This window comes from Temnothorax nylanderi, unplaced genomic scaffold (genome assembly GCF_030848795.1).
Source record: "Temnothorax nylanderi isolate EJ_2023f unplaced genomic scaffold, tnyl_v1.0 TNYL_tig0028_pilon, whole genome shotgun sequence".
In the NCBI taxonomy this organism is placed as follows: Eukaryota; Metazoa; Arthropoda; class Insecta; order Hymenoptera; family Formicidae; genus Temnothorax; species Temnothorax nylanderi.
The window spans coordinates 1,416,128-1,439,230 of record NW_027249090.1 but is presented as its reverse complement, the minus strand read 5'-3'; the positions used below and the strand labels follow the sequence as shown (position 1 = coordinate 1,439,230).

The 23,103-nt window shown below is 40.2% G+C and overlaps 2 protein-coding genes and 1 long non-coding RNA gene across 4 annotated transcripts; 2 read left to right on the top strand and 1 right to left on the bottom strand.

Moving 5' to 3' along the window:
- Nucleotides 1–544: 544 nt before the first annotated feature.
- Urod (uroporphyrinogen decarboxylase) lies at nucleotides 545–2,881 on the top strand. Its single transcript, XM_071702220.1, has 7 exons — nucleotides 545–701; nucleotides 805–1,142; nucleotides 1,274–1,432; nucleotides 1,556–1,717; nucleotides 1,920–2,057; nucleotides 2,153–2,326; nucleotides 2,551–2,881. Exons 2-7 carry the CDS (start codon nucleotides 846–848, stop codon nucleotides 2,689–2,691), a joined length of 1,071 nt encoding a protein of 356 aa, XP_071558321.1. The 5' UTR covers nucleotides 545–701; nucleotides 805–845; the 3' UTR covers nucleotides 2,692–2,881.
- Nucleotides 2,695–6,942, bottom strand: L(2)41ab (lethal (2) 41Ab). 2 transcript variants are annotated; one of them, XM_071702211.1, is made up of 9 exons: nucleotides 6,608–6,942; nucleotides 6,022–6,293; nucleotides 5,291–5,913; nucleotides 4,870–5,113; nucleotides 4,331–4,741; nucleotides 3,737–4,258; nucleotides 3,371–3,661; nucleotides 3,144–3,302; nucleotides 2,695–3,039 (listed from the first exon to the last, which is right to left on the bottom strand). In XM_071702211.1, the coding sequence occupies exons 2-9, from the start codon at nucleotides 6,247–6,249 to the stop codon at nucleotides 2,812–2,814; spliced, it is 2,706 nt and encodes a 901-aa protein (XP_071558312.1). In that variant the 5' UTR covers nucleotides 6,250–6,293; nucleotides 6,608–6,942; the 3' UTR covers nucleotides 2,695–2,811. The 2 variants fall into 2 exon arrangements, with proteins under 2 accessions (XP_071558312.1, XP_071558313.1); XM_071702212.1 differs by having other exon boundaries at nucleotides 6,816–6,942.
- LOC139770320 (uncharacterized) lies at nucleotides 6,100–11,943 on the top strand. Its single transcript, XR_011717710.1, has 2 exons — nucleotides 6,100–6,241; nucleotides 11,137–11,943. It is a non-coding gene; the product is annotated as an uncharacterized lncRNA (long non-coding RNA).
- The last annotated feature ends 11,160 nt before the right edge of the window (nucleotides 11,944–23,103 follow it).

Sequence of the window (23,103 nt, the reverse complement as noted above, 5' to 3'; positions counted from 1 at the left end):
AACAATATTAATTACTTCACCCCTGATAAAATATACGTCTTTCGAAACTCTCAAAATAAATTATCAAAAGGATAGTTTTTAGTAAAAAACGTTGCTTGAATCGAAATTTCGAAAATTATAAAATAATTCCGATTATATAAGGCATTGCAGTGCATCAAATTTTGGCTGTACAATTTTGCAGAATTTTCTATCAACAACTTTTCTGTTTGCAATACTGCCATCGTTGGAGTAATAGATTTGTAGCTAATTTTTTTCTCCAGAGTCTTATATTATACATTTATTTGATTTTAAATGCCGAAAATGTTCATTTACAAAGAACAGACCTCTAAAATATTCATCGAAAGAACACGTGGGATTGGCTACCATAGGATCTCATTGCATAAGATATTGACGTAAAAAATGACTGGACGGCCTTAACAGGTAATCAGCGTTTTATTCTTTGTAATTGAACTTTTTATAATTTTGTTTATCTTTCCTCCTTTTCTCTTCAACGTTCAATCGCGAGACACCTATTTCATTTTAAGTGCAGAAAGTATAACATAGTGCAGCTACGAGGAACAGATCTGTCATCGTCGACAGTCGACCACAGTCGACGTCGACGATCAATTATCATCAAATTTTCTTACTGAGTTCAAACGTGAAGTTGCAGGTGCATCGGCAAAGAATTATCGTGCACTTTGCAACAATTGAAACAAACTATTGTACGTATTTTCTACGAGTTACCGTAATTGTAATCTAAAATAGGATAAAAAATCTCGAATAAAATAAAAACAGTACAGTGAGGAATATTATTATGTTATTTAGGACGAAATAAAACTCAGGAAAATCGCGAAGCGACCGGAGGAATGATCGAGCACAATTTTCCACCCTTGAAGAATGACCGGATTCTCAAGGCGGCACGCGGGGAACCGGTTGACAGGGTTCCAGTTTGGGTTATGAGGCAAGCAGGAAGGTACCTGCCAGAGTTTCAGGAAGTCAGAGCTCGGCACGATTTCTTCGCCGTTTGTCAGACTCCTGCGTTGGCATGCCAGGTGACCCTGCAGCCGATAGAACGCTTCGATCTGGATGCCAGTATAATATTTTCAGATATCTTGGTGATCCCTCAGGCGATGGGCCTGAAAGTCGAGATGGTAGCGGGAGTAGTGAGTACTCTTTACCAATCATACATACATATATTGTTGCATAACAGTCAAGTGATGTTCATGATATTCATTAATATACTCTGTATTCATTATTGTCTCTCTATTCTCTGTAAATAAAAAGTATCTGTTAGGGTCCAGTCTTGCCTCAGCCCTTAGCTGATCCCAATGATTTAGCACGACTTGTACGACCAAATGTGAATGAAGCTCTAAAGTATGTCGGAGATGCTATAACATTGACTCGGCACAAATTGGATGGTAGAGTGCCATTAATAGGATTCACTGGAGCTCCTGTAAGTATTTTAATATCTAAAAATCAGAATTGTATGGATATATTACACCAATTGAGAATTTCTTTGATATAAAGAATTTCTTTGATTGTATATTACATATTAATGTAAAATAATTTGTTTTAGTGGACTCTGATGGGTTACATGATTCAAGGAGGAGGTAGTTCGACAATGGCAAAGGCAAGATCCTGGTTGTATAAGTATCCAGAGGACACGCATAAATTGTTACAGATGATTACAGATATTGTTGTGGATTACTTGGTAATGCAAGTGAAAGCTGGTGCTCAGGTATATAATTAAAGTATATATATATATATATATATTTTTTTTTTTTTAAGAACTCGTAGGGTGCTCATAGTGTACGTAATGTATGCTATAGATTTTCAGCACTGACAGTGAATCTCAGAACACAGTCTTAGAATATGTTACGCAGTATATATAAGAATTACATAAATAGAAGGCAATAACATATCCTTTTTTTCTTTTCAAGTTACTACAAGTATTTGAAAGCAATGGAGACTATTTGGATGATGCATTATTTACAAATTATTCTTTTAAATATCTGAAACAAATCAGCGAACGTGTACGGAATCAGCTGAAAGAAGCAAATATTCCAGAAGTGCCTATGGTAAAATATTTTACATAGCTATCCTTAATCAGCAGGATTATTTTGTAAATCAAGATATAAAGTATATAAATAATATATTGAACGTCTGTTTCTAGATTGCTTTTCCAAAAGGTGCAACCATGAATTCCTTAAAAATTCTTGCGAAGGATCAGAGTTATGAAGTAATAGGCCTTGATTGGACCGTAGATCCTACAGAAGCCAGAAAACAACTTGGTCCTAATATTACATTGCAAGGTAATATGGATCCTTGTTCAATGTATTCTTCACAGGTATGTTATATCTTGTTTAATATATATATATATATATATATATATATAATTTTGATTTTAAACAGTTATCTTATTATCATTTTATATGTAAAAATCTTGTATATAACTAAGAAGTAATATACTGATTACTAATAAAAGTAACTACTGTTGAAAGCAATCATTGATCTAGTAATATTTATCTATATATTACTAAAAATATTGAATATACTTATTGTTTTTCTTAGGATAAAATTGTTGATCGTGCACACAAAATGGTGTCAAATTTTGGTAAAACTCGATATATTGCTAATTTGGGACATGGCATTTTACCAGATACTCCGATTCCATCCATGGAGGCTTTTATTAAAGGAGTGCACTCGGCATAAGTATACGTTTTACAACCAAAACATTTTATTATGCATTTGTTATGCATAATTATAATTATTGTATAATTATTGTTACTATATTGCATTGTTTTAACTTTTCTTATAACAATTATTGGGATTTTATAGTATTTCTAATGTCAAAAGTATTTTTTGAATATTATTTTTCAATAAAGGAAAGTCTTGACTCGTCCGTTCCATTACATGTTTCAAATAATCACGAAGAATCTGTTCATTTTGGAATTCTTCACTTAATACAGCTTCACTTTTGAAAAGCATCTTGTATCGGCCACTTTTAATGTCTTGCAGCATTTTAGCTTTTCGTTGTTTATAAACTAATGCCTGCAAATTCTGCAAATAACAAAAGATTTTCTAATTAATAATGTTAACATTGTAGGCAAGTAGTAATTTTGAATCTTATGAAATTAAGGAAATGAATTATTTGCATTACATACGTGGTACTTAATAGCTTCTGTTTGTATAATTCCTTGATCTACGTTCGGAATATCATCTACTATCATTTTCAATGCTGTTTGCGATTCGTTACATTTGCCTACTGTATCCTTTATTTGATTTTCCAACTCCATTATTCTATTTTCAGTTTTCTTCGTATCCTATAATAAACATTTAATTTGAAAATTTTCATCGATCAAACTTATTGTTAGTGCAAGTTGGAATTTACCTTCACGACTTGTTTTATCTTTAACTTTTGATCGGCAAGACGTTTACAGAATATAACTTTCTGATTGTGTTGTCCTTTAGGATCTTTCTTAAATTTACTCATAACTTTGTCTAATATAATATCTCTTCGCGCAACACAAAACTCCATATCATGAATCAATTTTTCTTGCGCCCTACGCAAATGTGACAGGCGCATTTCCATTTTATGTATTTCACTTTTCATCGCTGTAATGTCACCACCGCTACTACGTTCATCTCTCAATCTTTTCACTGTTTCTTGCATTAACTGCACCTAAAAACATAAATTACAGATTATAATATTTTGCTTGAGACAGAAATATATAATACTTGATATCTAAAATATTACTTTTTTCTCCCACGATAAACTTTCTTGTTGCACTGCATCTAAATTTTCCTTCAAAAGTGCCTTTTCCTCATACAACTGTTTTAAATCACTTTGCAGCTTTATAAGATTTAATTCTGCATCCTCAAGAGATTGTATTCCCTCGTTTTTCGTAATAGAATTTTTGTCTTCTAGCTCCTCCTTCAGTCCTTTTTGTATGACTAATTGTGTATTCATTTGTACCATTCTTTGTTGCAGAAGATTTAATATTCTCTCCATATTCGAGTCTTCCTTATTAAGCATTTCCAAAGCATGCTCTAGTTTCAAATTTTTCTGCTCCATAATCATAATTTCTTTATTAAGAAGATTAAGTTCTTGCAATTGTAAATCTCTCTGTTGGCTCAATGTAATCATATATCCTTCTTGGCGAATCCACAATTGCTGTGCTTTTTGATTACTTTGCTGAATTTCTTCTATATTTTTTTCCAAGGTTTTTATCTTCGTATTAAAAGGATTAACTTCTCCATTTTCCCTATGCGATAATATCTGAAAAAAGTAGTGTATAAGTTTTTAATATTTTTATATTCTAACAGGATTTTCAGTTAATAATTATCTTACCTCCTCAATGGTTTTATTCAAGCTAATAACTTTTATTTGTTTCCTCTCAATTGCTATGTCATGCTTCTTGATTTCTTTCTGAATCTCATCTATCTCTTTTCCCTTTTTATTATTACTTTGCAAGAGCTCTTCTAATTCTACCTTCTCATGAGATTTATATGAATTAAGTTGTTCCAATTCCAATAACTTTTTGCCATATGAATTTTCTGTTTCTACTAATAACAATTCTTGTTCTTGCATTGTCTCTTTGGAATCTAATAATAATTTATTCAAATACCGCGCTGCTTTATTATGCGCAACTTTTTCTTCCAGTTTGCTATATATTGTATTTTCCAACTCGTTTTGCTTATTTAGAAATTTTGTAAATTCTTTATCAGTTTCTTCCTCTTCGTGTAACAAATATTGCCATTTCTGAAATATGGAATTATTATAGATGATAATATAACCACGTAAAAATAATGTTTATTGATAATATTATCATTAATTAATAATTTAGTAATTATAAGTTTTTTAAATAAGTGTATTAACATTCTATGTACATTATTAGTTAAATCGAATTCGTGTTGCTCCTGTTCACTAAACTTTGCTATTTTTACTAATTCAGATTCCAAATTATTGAGTTTATTATTTCCCATTTCCATCAATTTTGTATTAATCTGTATATTTTCTTCTATTCGTGTATGCAACAAGGTCAAATTCTCATTGTTCTCTGTTTCCTTATAAGTTTCTTTCTTTAATTTCTCTATTTCCGTATGTAATGTATTAAAAGATTCACATATTTTCCTGAAACAATATTCGCTGCTGCAGTCTTTCATTAGCAAGTGACGGTAGAGAAAAATTCACCGAAACATTATTTCTTTCTATCAGAGTCACAGATGCGACTTAATTATATGATACTCTATTATTGTTTCTCATTACAATTTTATTCGAATCCTTAAAAATTATCGAGACATTACGTACTCACGCTCTGTGTTTAGTTGCTCATAGACTTTATTCCGCTTAGCGATATTCAGTACAACAGAATTCCAGGCGTTGCACAAATTCATGTGCTGCTTATGCAACGCTTCTAGATCAGCATTAACATCGGCGATCATCTGATTGACCTCAATTTTTTCTTTATTTTTCAACTGCAATTGCGTGTCCAAATTGGCTATCTCGGTTTTAATTCTCCACACTTCCTCCATGAGTTTATATATTATGCAGTCTTTCTGCTGTTTCTGAGCAATCAAATCTCGCTGAATTGCCTTATCTTTCTTTGACACCTGTTTGGAAATGGCCAAACTATTTTCGAGCTCCGTTTGCCATTCCGAGAATTGCGCTTGCAAAGCGGTAAGCTGCTCCAATTCGCGCACGAGATTCTCCTCTTTCTTTTTCTCCTCGAACAATTTGGCATGGGTAGTTTTATGAACATCTTTCGCATTCTTTATACACGTATCTTTCTCCTCGCGCAATACAATCACATTTGCTATCATGTTTTGATACTTTTCAATTGTCGTTTGCTGCTGTGCTATTTCCTGTTGGGCGTAGTACATTTGTAAACATTCTGCTTCGCGTTCCTTCTCCATCGCTCTTATATTATCCTCCTGAAATATTTGTAAATAATATTTAATGGTAATAATTAACACATCTTTTTGTCTACACGCATTAGATAGATCTCTAAAGTCTAGAAAAACAAACGTTTCGATATTTACAAGTTCTAATATTTCGCTGTTTAACTTATTGTCGACGCGAGTAAGATGCTCTCGCAGAGCACTTTGGAATTTTTTCATCAAGGAGTCGTCGGGATTCAGAACATTTGGCACGTCCAAAGACTTGGTGTCTATCCACAACTTCTTCATGACTTTGGTCCCTGGCTGTTCCATATTCTTAGCAGTATCAGGAGATGGGGCGGAAGCGTCGCTCACAGTCAAGGTATTCATTGTGAAATGCCGTATCGCACGGTTCTTTGTAAAAAGCTTCTATCCTGAAATCATACACCTTGACTTAGACTTGTGTCAGACTGCATATGTTGTTGATTCAAATCAGATTCGTAGCTAAGGAGGTATGACATCATCATGACAGTCGATACACAATCAATATTTCTTGTTTAAACTTATCTTAACACAGCCAAGCTGGACTTATTTAAATAATAAAAATTAAATTGTATATGTGTGTGTGGCGATAACATACATATAATATACACGCATATCTTTAATTGTGTGATTTTTATTATTCAAATAAGTTCCGTTTTGTTATATAAAGGTACGAGTAACTATATTGAGATAAAATAATAATTACATTAAAAGATAATAAATACACGCACGTAAAATATTTTGACAAATATATTTGTCTTCACAAAGAATTTTATCTTAATTATCGGCGGTTGATAATCTAAACTCCGATAATACGCAATATGCGATAGGGTACGGGAATATAAATTATCGACGGCCATAACTCGGAAGAATCTTATAAATACAATGTGTCAACACAAAAAATAGAGACAAACGATTTTGATCAAGTGGTTTGATAAAGCTGCATGAAATGGATCGGCGCGAATTATGAGGGAAACGGTTCCTGGATCGACATTACGCAAGCAGAGAGAAGGATGAGAGTGGTCATGCCCGCATTTTAGGTGGTCCCCGTCCATGAGCGCCTCTATGTGCACAAAACGTGCACATTGAACTACGTAGCCATGTCCACGAAAATTTCTGATGGGTAACGCGTTATGTGCACGCTCTATTGGTTCTGTTCCGTGCTATGTGCACGATCTTTTGGTTCTGTTCCGTGCTATGTCGAAAGCGTCGGTAATGCATAATACTTGTATGGAGGGGATGTGCTGGCCGCGGCGGCCGCGCTCGACGCTCGGCAACACTCGGCAAGCTTCGAGCCAGTTCGAGCGAAGAGAGAAGGACAGACATACGATCTGCTGTCTCCTTATTATGATGTAGCTGTAGCTGCTTAGCACGCATTTCGGGTATCGCGTCTCGCGTCTCACCAAGCGTCGAGTCTCGAGTTGGCAAATCGACGATGCGTTGCGTTACATTTAACATTTGACGACTAAATTTGTTAGACTTGAAACACAGCTCCGGTTGGAGTAGTAAAATCATCCCCCCCTTCACCTAATTAAATCGATTCGATTTAATTTTTGATGCTATATGCATCTAAATAACTGTAAAGAAATCATTGCGAAAAATATTACCTCTGCCAGGGGGTTCGAACCTGGAACTTCCTTCCAGGTTCTGTGTTTCAAGTCTGGCAAATCTAGTCGTCACGCAGTCAAAGGTTGGAAAATATGTAAAATAAAAATATAAATAAAACTTTCGCGCATCATTTACCGCGCTGGTTCTTAATTAGCCCGGTTTCTATATTCATGCGGATTTCGATTGGAACCTATACTTCGAATTCAAAATTAATAAATTCCTATAGGAATTTGCACATCGCTTCTTCACCATTGTTAAGTGTGCAAATTAAGAATTTGCACGTTGCTTCATCAACCATTTGATTTCGCTCACTCATAAAGCTTCTTCTATGAGAAAGCTCTTGTGTTTTATTTGATGCATAATAAGTATTTATTAATTTGGCTTTCTCATAGAGGAAGAATAGAACTCCGGTTAATACTTTCCGAGATATAGCCGATCAAAGTTATACAGTATCGAACGAAAAATAAATTTTTGTCACACAACTGTCATAATTTGAATTTATCGATAAAAAAATGTTTGAACCCAGAAATAGCTTTCCTATTTTACCTAGTTAAGCCTTGAATTTTTTGAGAGTTTTCATTCAATGCTAAAGTATTGATATTGAATTTTACAACTAACCAGAGCTAGCGACTGGCGAATTCCTGATCGCGCGACTTCGGCTCATGTCTGAGCTATTAATTTTACAAGAGAAATGCCCTCCTCCCGGATCTTTTTATAGGAAATTTAATTCTCTACAAAATTATCTTTGTGCAATTTTGCTGTATTTCGAACGGTTTTCGCAGCGTTTCGAGTAAAAGGTCGAAAGGGACCAATTTTTTATAATTTATATTTTATTATTATTATTTTTTTACAAAGCACAAAATTGATATGTTTATATCTGCAGTGCCATTTACTATATCGAATGGCACATAAATTAAACTTCCGAATTCAAATTCGATTAAAACCGTAAATTGACTGGCCTATGAGGCTACATGCTGCGGACGATATTGCTGGTCCCTCGTTTGTAGAAAAATGTCGAAAATGTTGAACGTTTGATTATGAAAATCTTGCAATTGACATTACGCTTATAACAGATGAGCGTGCAAAAATCTTGTCTGTATTTGACATATCACACTTGTGAAAGATAAGCTTGTAAAAAATCTGCAAAAGAAATGTAAACGTGCAAAGAAACTTGTCTGCAATAATACATACGATACAGACACAGAAGAAAATGTAAATATATTGTAAATAATTGATTTCTTCATTATTGCAATAATTTGAATATTGAAACTATTTTGTACTATATGCTTTCTAATTACTTACATATGAATTACCAACAATATATATTAATAACAAATAATAAATTAAGGAAGTATTTTGATTTGAAAGTTCGTAAAAATAGGTATTTTTCATGAATTTTTTGTAGGAAACGGAGAAAGCGAATAACATTAAACTTTTCATGTTCTTTTAACATTATTTTGAGAATATATTTTTATTTTTTAAGTAACAAAAATGCTCTATTTTCTATGTTATATCCTGGTCACTAGAATAAGGTATAAATGAAAGACGATGTAAATGATTCCAACTGTTCTAGGTATCAGAAACGCAAAAACCAAAATTTTTCTTATTCAGAAGAGAAGTGTGACTATCGTCTGAACTAGAATAAACATTATACGTTTATTAGTTTTTTTTTCTTTTAATAAAATACTTCCAAAGTTTCGAAAAAAGTTATAATATTTTTAATAAAAAGGCCGCCAGAATGGAAATATTAGTTCAGTTCTAGTTCAGACGATAGCCACACTTCTCCTGAATAAAAAAATTTTTGGTTTTTGCGTTTCAGATACTTAGAACAGCTAGAATCATTTACACCGTCTCGCGTCTGTCATTTACACCTTCTAATGACAGGATATAATATGGAAAAGAAGAGCATTTTTATTACTTAAAACTAAAAATAAATTTTCAAAATAAGGCTAAATAAACATGTATATACAGTTTAGCGTTATTCGCTCTTTTCGTTTCCCTGCAAAAAATTCCTGAAAAATATCTTTCTTTATGACTTTTCAAACCAGAATATCTCCTTAACAATTTTTTACATTTTTTTCTGATGGAAGAGATTACCTTCTTTACTTCTCAATATAAATAAATTTTATAGTTATATTGTCATCGTTTTATTCGATTATTTCGGCGTTTTTATATTTGTGATTGAATTAGATTGTTTATTTTATTTATATTATTATTAAGAGATTGTTTAATGTTTTAAAATGTTAACTTAAACACGTTATCATGTTTTTTGATATTTATTTTCTTCTTTCATAGCAATCCGTTCCGAAGAAGACTATAAGTACAGTCGAAACGTTAACCGTGTGTATTGTTTGTTTAATAAATTGTTTCTATTTTAATCCAATATCTCTCTTTTGGCGCTCGTGATTTGGTCGTTTAAACATGGATAGCTAAAATTATATACTTAATAAGAGTAAAAACAACACTACAATTTTTTTCTCGATAGTTAATATTTATTTAATTATTATTATGCATTTAAATATTTTTAAATATTATGCTATACTGTGCTAAAGTTAATGTTTTTAATGTAGGACTTTTTTCAGATAAAAAAGCGTATGGGCAAAAACAAGGATTGCTATTTTTATACATTATCCTTACAAACTTTAATTTTTATGTTTGTTAATATTTATTTAATTATATTTGTAAATTTTATATTTATAAATTTCATATATAATATAATTAAATAAATATATATTTATAAACATAACAATTAAAATTCGTAAGTGGAAACATAAATGTAACGCAACGCATCGTCGATTTGCCAACTCGAGACTCGACGCTTGGTGAGACGCGAGACGCGATACCCGAAATGCGTGCTAAGCAGCTACAGCTACATCATAATAAGGAGACAGCAGATCGTATGTCTGTCCTTCTCTCTTCGCTCGAACTGGCTCGAAGCTTGCCGAGTGTTGCCGAGCGTCGAGCGCGGCCGCCGCGGCCAGCACATCCCCTCCATACAAGTATTATGCATTACCGACGCTTTCGACATAGCACGGAACAGAACCAAAAGATCGTGCACATAGCACGGAACAGAACCAATAGAGCGTGCACATAACGCGTTACCCATCAGAAATTTTCGTGGACATGGCTACGTAGTTCAATGTGCACGTTTTGTGCACATAGAGGCGCTCATGGACGGGGACCACCTAAAATGCGGGCATGACCACTCTCATCCTTCTCTCTGCCAACACTAACTCAATATACATGTGTGTGTTGGTGTATCTGCGAGCACATCCGTGAGATATAAGGTCTGTTTTCTGTTGCTGCACTGCTGAACTAGTGCACTCTAGTAGAGTGCACTAGAGTGCACTAGTTCAGCAGTGCAGCAACAGAAAACAGACCTTATATCTCACGGATGTGCTCACAGATACACCAACACACACATGTATATTGAGTTAGTGTTGGTGACGCCGCCATGACAGGACTGGACGCCATGGCGCCATCTGCCCCGAGTTTTACACCAAACATTCCTAATTGGCTGTGTGGCTTCACAGAAGATAGCCAATGGCCCCTCAAAAGTCGAGACCAGCATTTCCGTGCTTTGATTACCGACAGACTTTGCCCCTTACCGACAGACTTTGCCCCTAGGATTGAGTCCGGACTAACCAGAGAGAAGGATGAGAGGCGCAATGACGGCGATTTTCTTGGGACGCTTTTGCTAGGCCGTACAGTAGCGCCACACATCCACTTTCAGGAATTGGAACTACGAGTCACATCCACTTTTCGATAGTGTCGATGAATTTGGTTCAAGTCCGTGCTATGTATACATCCACTTTTCGATATTGTCGGTCTTTGATGGTTCGTGTACGAACTACCCAGCTGGAGGGGATATGCTGCCGCAGCGGTGGCACGCGCCGGCTATGCGACGTTGCCACGATGCCACGCATTTTGGGTATCGTGTCTCGTGCCTCGCCGACTGCCAAGTCGACGATGCGCTACGTCATATTTATAAATATTTATTTAATCATATTTACAATTTTTATATTTATAACTTTTAAATATGCATATATATATATGGAGGGGTTAAAGCCATAGTGATGGTGTAAGTCACTTTTTTTAACCTATCGAGTTAAGTTCATAGATGCAGTCTACACATGCAGATATGTTGAAAAAAGAAGAAAAAAAAGTGGTCAAAAAAATTGACTTACACCACTATGGCTTTAACCCCTCCATATATATATATGCATATTAAAAAAAATATATATATATATTTATTTATAAATGTAAAAATTATAAATAAAATGAAATAAATATTTATAAACACTAATTCAGGAAGGCAAAAATTTAGGAGTTAGCTTTAGGAGTAGAGAGAGCTATGTATAAATGAAATATATATTAATTGTTACTTTATTATTTATTGAAGATTATTTTTGGTAATAATATGTTGATGCCCGATATATTTTTTTCTTCACCAGCTCCGCCTCTTCCTATTCTTCTGCCTCTGCCTCTTTCTCGGCCTCTACCTCTCCCTCGCATCGCGATAAAACAAGACAAAAAGAAAAAGAAAAGGAAATATGTGTGTGTGTGTGTGTGTGTGTGTGTGTGTGTATGTGTGTGCAGCGTTACAGCGTAACATATGTCTTAGATCTTAGATTGTTATCTATACTAATTTATTTTGTAAATATACATATACATAAAAAAAATATGTTTTACGCTGTTATATATTATTTATCATATATATAGAATATTTAAAAAATATTAAAAAATGTACAAAAGTAAATACGAAACGCACATATTTATTTTATTTTAAAAATTTATTGAAGCAAAAACATTTTAGTAAACAGTTTATACGAATTATTTATTCAAATTGTTTGTTATTATCTAATAATTTTTGATAGTATATAATCTTGATAAGACTTTCTTGCCTTGCCCCCTTGCCTTGACATGCCCCTTGCCAAGCCTTGCCATGCCCCCTTGCCGTGCCATGCCCATCCCTCGCTCCCTCGCTCCCACGCTCCTCGCTCACTATCTCTCTCTCTCTCTCTCTCTCTCTCTCTCTCTCTCTCTCTCTCTCTCTCTCTCTCTCTCTCTCTCTCTCTCTCTCTCTCTCTTCTCTCTTTCTCTCTCTCTCTCTCGCTCTTTCTCGCTCTGCTCCTCGGGCGGTTTATTCGTGGCCGCTCCTTCGCCGGCCATCCTCCGGCATGCGTTTAATCCATCGGCCATCCACCAGCCATCCTCCGGCGTGCGTTTAATCCACCGGCCATTCTTCGCCGAGCGTTTAATCCATCGGCCATCCACCAGCCATCCTCCGGCGTGCGTTTAATCCATCGGCCTTCCACCAGCCATCGTCCGGCGTGCGTTTAATCCACCGGCCATCCTCCGGCGTGCGTTGAATCCATCGGCCATCCACCAGCCATCCTCCGGCGTGCGTTTAATCCACCGGCCATCCTCCGCCGAGCGTTTAATCCATCGGCCATCCACCAGCCATCCTCCGGCGTGCGTTTATTTCATCGGCCATCCACCAGCCATCCTCCGGCGTGCGTTTAATCCACCGGCCATCCTCCGGCGTGCGTTGAATCCATCGGCCATCCACCAGCCATCCTCCGGCGTGAGTTCAATCCACCGGCCATCCTCCGGCGTGCGTTTAATCCACCGGCCATCCTCCGGCATGCGTTTAATCCATCGGCCATCCACTAGCCATCCTCCGGCGTGCGTTTAATCCACCGGCCATCCTCCGGCGTGCGTTGAATCCATCGGCCATCCACCAGCCATTCTCCGGCGTGCGTTTAATCCACCGGCCATCCTCCGGCGTGCGTTTAATCCATCAGCCATCCACCAGCCTTCCTCCGGCGTGCGTTTAATCCACCGGCCATCCTCCGGCGTGCGTTTAATCACTCAGCCATCCACCAGCCATTCTCCGGCGTGCGTTTAATCCATCGGGCATCCACCAGCCATCCTCCGGCGTGCGTTTAATCCATCGGCCATCCACCACCCATTTTCCGGCGTGCGTTCAATCCACCGGCCATCCTCCGGCGTGCGTTTAATCCACCGGCCATCCTCCGGCGTGCGTTGAATCCATCGGCCATCCACCAGCCATTCTCCGGCGTGCGTTCAATCCACCGGCCATCCTCCGGCGTGCGTTTAATCCACCAGCCATCCTCCGGCGAGCGTTTAATCCATCGGCCATCCACCAGCCATCCTCAGGCGTGCGTTTAATCCACCGGCCATCCTCCGGCGTGCGTTGAATCCATCGGCCATCCACCAGCCATCCTCCGGCGAGCGTTTAATCCACCGGCCATCCTCCGCCGAGCGTTTAATCCATCGGCCATCCACCAGCCATCCTCCGGCGTGCGTTTAATCCATCGGCCATCCACCAGCCATCCTCCGGCGTGCGTTTAATCCACCGGCCATCCTCCGGCGTGCGTTGAATCCATCGGCCATCCACCAGCCATTCTCCGGCGTGCGTTCAATCCACCGGCCATCCTCCGGCGTGCGTTTAATCCACCAGCCATCCTCCGGCGAGCGTTTAATCCATCGGCCATCCACCAGCCATCCTCCGGCGTGCGTTTAATCCATCGGCCATCCTCCGTCGTGCGTTTAATCCATCGGCTATCCACCAGCCATCCTCCGGCGTGCGTTTAATCCACCGGCCATCCTCCGGCGTGCGTTTAATCCATCGGCCATCCACCAGCCATCCTCCGGCGTGCGTTCAATCCACCGGCCATCCTCCGGCGTGCGTTTAATCCATCGGCCATCCTCCGGCGTGCGTTTAATCCATCGGCCGTCCATCAGCCATCCTCCGTCTTTCGTTTAATCCATCGGTCATCCACCAGCCATCCTCCAGCGTGCGTTTAATCCATCGGCCATCCACCAGCCATCCACCAGCTATCCTCCGGCGTGCGTTTAATCCATCGGCCATCCACCAGCCATACTCCGGCTTTCGTTTAATCCATCGGTCATCCACCAGCCATCCTCCGGGGTGCGTTTAATCCATCGGCCATCCATCAGTCCTCCTCCTTACTTACTCGGTTAGGAGGAGCGCGTGCCCCGAGGTCGTGCCCCGGCGGTCACGGTGTTCTACAGCCAAGCGTGTCAGAGTGGCGTGAGGCCTCGCGGCCGATCGCCGTTAATACTCCCGCGTGATCCGATTCGAGGGACGCCAGGGTTTTGTTTTAATGTCTGCACTATAGTGTAGACATTATGTGTAGCCATGGCTCGGTGTTTGGATAACTTTATGGGACCAGTATAACATGCAGCGTCAATGAAATTAGAAGTTGTATCGTTAGATAATGAAGATATGGAAGGTGTTGAAGATGTTGTGGATTGACAATTTGTTGCATTGAAAGAACCACTTTTGTAGCAGTATCTTTAAGAATGCTCTGTAAATTAGGTATGAATAAAATTTAGTTTATTATTAGATAACTGATTAAAATTAGTTAAATATTTCCGCCAATGGCTGCCGAGCCATAGTTACAATAGGCGGCCGATAAGTGGCGGCGGCGTCACTTGTGAAATGATTAATTTGTTAATTTTTCAATAAAAATGCAATAAATCATTAAAATAATGATGAAGCAATAAGGAGCAATCGTTCTATGCCGGATTTAGTTGCATAGAGTTATTAGAAATATGTTTTTGAGTGAAAGTTATAACTTTTACGTTTTTTTTAAATATCTTAAAAAATAATAATTTTAAAAGAAGAGCAATTGTTGATTCTGAGGGAGCAATTAGGGAGCAATCGTTTGAGCTATAGTTTATTAAAAAATATGAACTTCCAGCGCCAACTTATTTCCGGTGATTTCAGCAGTGATGTCAGATGCTCGACGCTCGGTCAGCCGCGAGCCGGCGAGAATCGTGCTAGGCTTCTCGACGCTCACGCTCGCGCGCGCGCACCTAGGTCTTGTCGTACTTATTAATTACTTATAATATTTATTGATTTTATATATATACATATAAAATAAATAAATAAATAAATAAATAAATATAAATATATATAATATATAATATAAAAAAAAATATATATATATATATGAAGCCGAGACCGAGGATTAATGAACAATACTATTGTTATTATATAATAATAAAGAAAACTTATTTTGTAATTTGAAAATAATTTCTAATTTTTTTATTAGCAAATCGTTAATTTTCCTAAAGTTGTTAGAAAATATGCGAATAATTTTAATGATTGTCAAATAATTTTCCTAGTTTATATGTATTACATAACAACTTATTGCGAAAAAACCCTGACTGAGATAATATTTTTTCGCAATAAATTCTTTACAGTAATATTCGGGGAAAGAGGGGATGTTAGATACGATTTGTATCAGCATCAAAAATTAAATCGATTTGCGATTTATTTAAGTAAATTTACTGTTCTAACGAAAAAACTGTGTTTCAAGACCGACAATTCGTTGGCGCGCAGTTTAGTTCGAAATAGTATTAGAAATTCACACGGAAATTATTTGCTACTTAGATCCTAGCTCGGACTTGATGGCGTTCTTATATTATATTAATTTAATGTCAAATATACAGTCTTAATAACTAATTTTTGAAGAAAATTTATAGTTTTTAGAGAAAGAAAATTCTCGAAATTATCGATGATTATACGTGATATAAAATTTGAATATCCCATTTGTTTTCAAACTTTGTGCGCTCGCCGCAGTGACTATTGTTAAAATGCAATGCATTCTGCGCTCGCCGCAGTGACTACTGTCAAAATGCATTCTGCGCTCGCCGCAGTGACTACTGTCAAAATGCATTCTGCTCTTAGCGCTGTTTATAATGTGCAAATAAAATATACGCTCGCTCATCTATCTGCATTAGTGTCATCTTGTGCACTGTGTTCATACAAGAATTCGTGCAAATGGAGTAAATTGCTACCCATATGTGCACATGGGTGCATTTATATCTTACCGTTTAGAGTACAAAATATCTATTCTCTAATGGGTAGATATGATTGCAACCCGTCTGTAATACACAGCAGCGTGTTTATAATCCAGTAAGTAAATTAATAGCAAATTGTTGCCAATTTGGCATTAAACTCACTTACAAAGAACTTTGCCCATTTTTATAAAGGTTTTAGGCCCCTCGCGTTTAGTAACGAGATTTAAAATGAAAGATTATTGTTAGAAGATCGAAATATTTCTATATAAACATAATCCTTTATTGTAAGTTAATACCGTTCAGAGATACACTCTTTGAAAAATTAGAAAAATGTACGAAATGGCTTTGTTTCATTCGATTTTTCGACGTCCTAGGCACCTCCCTGTGATGACGGATAATAAACTATTTTAATATATCAATTGAAGTACTTTATACAAATAAATTTGTTACTACTGATCCAGCTAATTGCAAGTTTCTGGATGTGAGTCAGGGATATTCAAAATAATTGATTGTAACCATTACCACTATCACCACGGAAAAAAGTCCTGGATGCCGAGAAATCGAATGAAAGAATGCTATATAGTATATTTTTCTAATGTTTCAGAAAGTGTATCTCTAAACAATGTCGACTTAGAGGATTATGTCTGTAGAATATTCTGATCCTCTAACAATAATTTTTTATTTTAGCAAAGTCTCGTTGTTAGACGCGAGGGTTCTAAAATAGACAGGGTTTTTTGTGGCAAATCCAATTATTAATAAAGTGAAACGTGATATAAAATAAAACTCACCACTTTCTTTCATGCTGTTCCGGTCTCGAGCCACATTGAGACTCGTGGCAATGCAGTGTGACTTCATCCCTTAAGCAAGAAAAATCAAGAAGCATTTCAGCTATATTGCATTAATTTTACAACGTTTTTGCAATATAGTCGAAATGTTTCTTGACTGTTCTTGCTTAATGGAAATGTAATTGCTGAAAGGAATTAAAAATTATTCCCTACCTACGTTTTAACTAGGTCCCTTTTTTTTTTTTTTTTTTTTACGTGGTGGAAATCTTCCATCACTGGAATCCCCACGACGTCCTGGAGGCAACCCGTCAGCAGTGGCAACCAGTCACGGTGGCTATGCCACCGATCGGGGAGCACCACTGGTCGGGGAGTGCCTCCATTCTTCCGGGGTTTGAGTGACCAGTGACCCCCCTTTCGGGAGGAAGACTCCCCCTTCCCCGGGGCGGGGCGGGGGGAGTGCCGGATTCTGCGGAGAGCAGAACATTAAAGTTCCGCCATTTCCCCGCAGCCTACCGGCTAAAACCACCACGAGTGACCCTAACAGAGGATTTATTTATTACACGCTCACTACTGGAGAAAAGCGTGATGTCGCCGAAGGCAGACAGGAGGAGGATTTACTTATTACACGCTCACTACTGGAGAAAAGCGTGATGTCGCCGAAGGCAGACAGGAGGAGGATTTACTTATTACACGCTCACTACTGGAGAAAAGCGTGATGTCGCCGAAGGCAGACAGGAGGAGGATTTACTTATTACACGCTCACTACTGGAGAAAAGCGTGATGTCGCCGAAGGCAGACAGGAGGAGGATTTACTTTTTACACGCTCACTACTGGAGAAAAGCGTGATGTCGCCGAAGGCAGACAGGAGGAGGATTTACTTTTTACACGCTCACTACTGGAGAAAAGCGTGATGTCGCCGAAGGCAGACAGGAGGAGGATTTACTTATTACACGCTCACTACTGGAGAAAAGCGTGATGTCGCCGAAGGCAGACAGGAGGAGGATTTACTTTTTACACGCTCACTACTGGAGAAAAGCGTGATGTCGCCGAAGGCAGACAGGAGGAGGATTTACTTATTACACGCTCACTACTGGAGAAAAGCGTGATGTCGCCGAAGGCAGACAGGAGGAGGATTTACTTTTTACACGCTCACTACTGGAGAAAAGCGTGATGTCGCCGAAGGCAGACAGGAGGAGGATTTACTTATTACACGCTCACTACTGGAGAAAAGCGTGATGTCGCCGAAGGCAGACAGGAGGAGGATTTACTTATTACACGCTCACTACTGGAGAAAAGCGTGATGTCGCCGAAGGCAGACAGGAGGAGGATTTACTTTTTACACGCTCACTACTGGAGAAAAGCGTGATGTCGCCGAAGGCAGACAGGAGGAGGATTTACTTATTACACGCTCACTACTGGAGAAAAGCGTGATGTCGCCGAAGGCAGACAGGAGGAGGATTTACTTTTTACACGCTCACTACTGGAGAAAAGCGTGATGTCGCCGAAGGCAGACAGGAGGAGGATTTACTTTTTACACGCTCACTACTGGAGAAAAGCGTGATGTCGCCGAAGGCAGACAGGAGGAGGATTTACTTATTACACGCTCACTACTGGAGAAAAGCGTGATGTCGCCGAAGGCAGACAGGAGGAGGATTTACTTTTTACACGCTCACTACTGGAGAAAAGCGTGATGTCGCCGAAGGCAGACAGGAGGAGGATTTACTTATTACACGCTCACTACTGGAGAAAAGCGTGATGTCGCCGAAGGCAGACAGGAGGAGGATTTACTTTTTACACGCTCACTACTGGAGAAAAGCGTGATGTCGCCGAAGGCAGACAGGAGGAGGATTTACTTATTACACGCTCACTACTGGAGAAAAGCGTGATGTCGCCGAAGGCAGACAGGAGGAGGATTTACTTTTTACACGCTCACTACTGGAGAAAAGCGTGATGTCGCCGAAGGCAGACAGGAGGAGGATTTACTTTTTACACGCTCACTACTGGAGAAAAGCGTGATGTCGCCGAAGGCAGACAGGAGGAGGATTTACTTATTACACGCTCACTACTGGAGAAAAGCGTGATGTCGCCGAAGGCAGACAGGAGGAGGATTTACTTATTACACGCTCACTACTGGAGAAAAGCGTGATGTCGCCGAAGGCAGACAGGAGGAGGATTTACTTTTTACACGCTCACTACTGGAGAAAAGCGTGATGTCGCCGAAGGCAGACAGGAGGAGGATTTACTTATTACACGCTCACTACTGGAGAAAAGCGTGATGTCGCCGAAGGCAGACAGGAGGAGGATTTACTTATTACACGCTCACTACTGGAGAAAAGCGTGATGTCGCCGAAGGCAGACAGGAGGAGGATTTACTTATTACACGCTCACTACTGGAGAAAAGCGTGATGTCGCCGAAGGCAGACAGGAGGAGGATTTACTTATTACACGCTCACTACTGGAGAAAAGCGTGATGTCGCCGAAGGCAGACAGGAGGAGGATTTACTTTTTACACGCTCACTACTGGAGAAAAGCGTGATGTCGCCGAAGGCAGACAGGAGGAGGATTTACTTATTACACGCTCACTACTGGAGAAAAGCGTGATGTCGCCGAAGGCAGACAGGAGGAGGATTTACTTATTACACGCTCACTACTGGAGAAAAGCGTGATGTCGCCGAAGGCAGACAGGAGGAGGATTTACTTTTTACACGCTCACTACTGGAGAAAAGCGTGATGTCGCCGAAGGCAGACAGGAGGAGGATTTACTTATTACACGCTCACTACTGGAGAAAAGCGTGATGTCGCCGAAGGCAGACAGGAGGAGGATTTACTTTTTACACGCTCACTACTGGAGAAAAGCGTGATGTCGCCGAAGGCAGACAGGAGGAGGATTTACTTTTTACACGCTCACTACTGGAGAAAAGCGTGATGTCGCCGAAGGCAGACAGGAGGAGGATTTACTTATTACACGCTCACTACTGGAGAAAAGCGTGATGTCGCCGAAGGCAGACAGGAGGAGGATTTACTTTTTACACGCTCACTACTGGAGAAAAGCGTGATGTCGCCGAAGGCAGACAGGAGGAGGATTTACTTATTACACGCTCACTACTGGAGAAAAGCGTGATGTCGCCGAAGGCAGACAGGAGGAGGATTTACTTATTACACGCTCACTACTGGAGAAAAGCGTGATGTCGCCGAAGGCAGACAGGAGGAGGATTTACTTATTACACGCTCACTACTGGAGAAAAGCGTGATGTCGCCGAAGGCAGACAGGAGGAGGATTTACTTTTTACACGCTCACTACTGGAGAAAAGCGTGATGTCGCCGAAGGCAGACAGGAGGAGGATTTACTTATTACACGCTCACTACTGGAGAAAAGCGTGATGTCGCCGAAGGCAGACAGGAGGAGGATTTACTTATTACACGCTCACTACTGGAGAAAAGCGTGATGTCGCCGAAGGCAGACAGGAGGAGGAGTCACTTCTACTCTCTCACTACTGGAGAAAAGCGTGATGTCGCCGAAGGCAGACAGGAGGAGGATTTACTTTTTACACGCTCACTACTGGAGAAAAGCGTGATGTCGCCGAAGGCAGACAGGAGGAGGATTTACTTATTACACGCTCACTACTGGAGAAAAGCGTGATGTCGCCGAAGGCAGACCCTTAGGAGGATTTACTTATTACACGCTCACTACTGAGAAAAGCGTGGTGTCGTTCCGCAGACAACGCGACGCGATTTCTTACACGCTTAACGTTCTAAGCGTGGTGTCGTTCCGCAGACAACGCGACGCGGGAGTCTGGGTGGCCGAAGCCAACGACAGACTCCTAAGCAGGGCAGCCGGACCCCCGGTTTTCTGTCAGGGTTTTCCTTCCCTTAGGTCGGTTAGGAGAGCCTAAGCTCCTCCCTCACGGCTCCGACCAGCCGAGCGGACTTTTTATAGAGGCCGCTTACCTCGCGAGTCCTTAAAAGGACTCCCCGGTCCACGACAGACCCGTAGGGCTGCCGTAGATTGCGGTACTGGTGTGCTCGGGTACTCCGGGTGCGCAAAACCCGTAGTGGAGGGCTCCCCCGTGCCCCTAAAGGGTCCGGGAGGACTCCCCCCACCCCCTGGAGGGAAGATTTATTACACGCTTAACTTTATCAGCGTGATGTCTTTAGCAGACAAAATTTTTTACACGCTTAATTTTTTTCAAGCGTGATGTCTTTTGCAGACAAGATTTTTTACACGCTTAACTTTATAAGCGTGATGTCATTCATAGACAAGATTTTTTACACGCTTAACTTTATAAGCGTGACGTCGTTTATAGACAAGATTTTTTACACGCTTAATTTTTTCGAGCGTAATGTCATGAGTGCCGGATTCTGCAGAGAGCAGAACATTAAAGTTCCGCCATTTCCCCGCAGCCTACCGGCTAAAACCACCACGAGTGACCGTAACACCGCGTCGAGCGAGCAAGGGGGGAAGTCGCGCCGCGTGTCACTGCCGCCGGTAGACAACGCGCCTATTTATACGGTCGAGCGAGCAAGGGGGGAAGTCGCGCCGCGTGTCACTGCCGCCGGTAGACAACGCGCCTATTTATACGGTCGAGCGAGCAAGGGGGGAAGTCGCGCCGCGTGTCACTGCCGCCGGTAGACAACGCGCCTATTTATACGGTCGAGCGAGCAAGGGGGGAAGTCGCGCCGCGTGTCACTGCCGCCGGTAGACAACGCGCCTATTTATACGGTCGAGCGAGCAAGGGGGGAAGTCGCGCAGTCGCGCCGCGTGTCACTGCCGCCGGTAGACAACGCGCGTATTTATACGGTCGAGCGAGCAAGGGGGGAAGTCGCGCCGCGTGTCACTGCCGCCGGTAGACAACGCGCCTATTTATACGGTCGAGCGAGCAAGGGGGGAAGTCGCGCCGCGTGTCACTGCCGCCGGTAGACAACGCGCCTATTTATACGGTCGAGCAAGCAAGGGGGGAAGTCGCGCCGCGTGTCACTGCCGCCGGTAGACAACGCGCCTATTTATACGGTCAAGCGAGCAAGGGGGGAAGTCGCGCCGCGTGTCACTGCCGCCGCGAGACTCGTTACCTCAATAAAAAAAAATTTTTGACTCACCAACTCGATGCGCAACGGACGGAGTTATGCAGCCACGTAGCTACGATGATACTGTAACATACAAACATAAGATTCAAATTTTAAAAATGCTCCAAATAATCAACATTTCAAAAGATAATTTTTACGCCTTTCTAATTCGTCTTTTAATGAGATATTTAGCAATAATTAGTTATTTTCTGAAAACGATTTTTATAAGAATAAAATTTTGAATAATTTCTCTTTTTGTAATTATTTCTAATTTATCGAGATAACAATTCGAATAAATAAAAAAGAACTATTAATTTTTATCAGATAAGAGATGATACTCACCCCAAGGTTGCTCCGCCGATGCTCGATGTCTCTCTCAGACCTCCTCCTCCTCTCAGGACGTCAGGCCTCCTCCTCTCACCGCACAGGACACTCGCGAGAAACTCGCGGATAACAAACTACAATCGCGCGCGGACTAATTTCAGTAAAAGTCTTTCTCGCGCGATACTGTACGGCACTCCCGTTTAAAAAAGTCCTTTAGTCCGATTACTTGTACGGCACTCCTGAAGCAAACGCGACGAACCGGTTGCGGTTCGTTCATTCAATAAAATTGGCGGACGAGGGTACGTTAGCTTCCCCGTCTTTGGATTTTTATCCAAGCAGAACAAGAGTTTTGCTCGGGTAAAATCCTCGTACTGGGTACTGGGCCTTCCCACCTCGCCAAGGTCGTACCCATGGGAAGGAAGTACTTTACTCTGCAGTAATATAAAAGCAGGTAACATAGATTTTTCGTGCATATTTGAAGGAGTCGCAACGCCGATTGCCCCAATTCGTCCCGCGTTTCATCACTGCCGACCGTGTGGCTGTCGCGTTAATGGCGATGAAATGT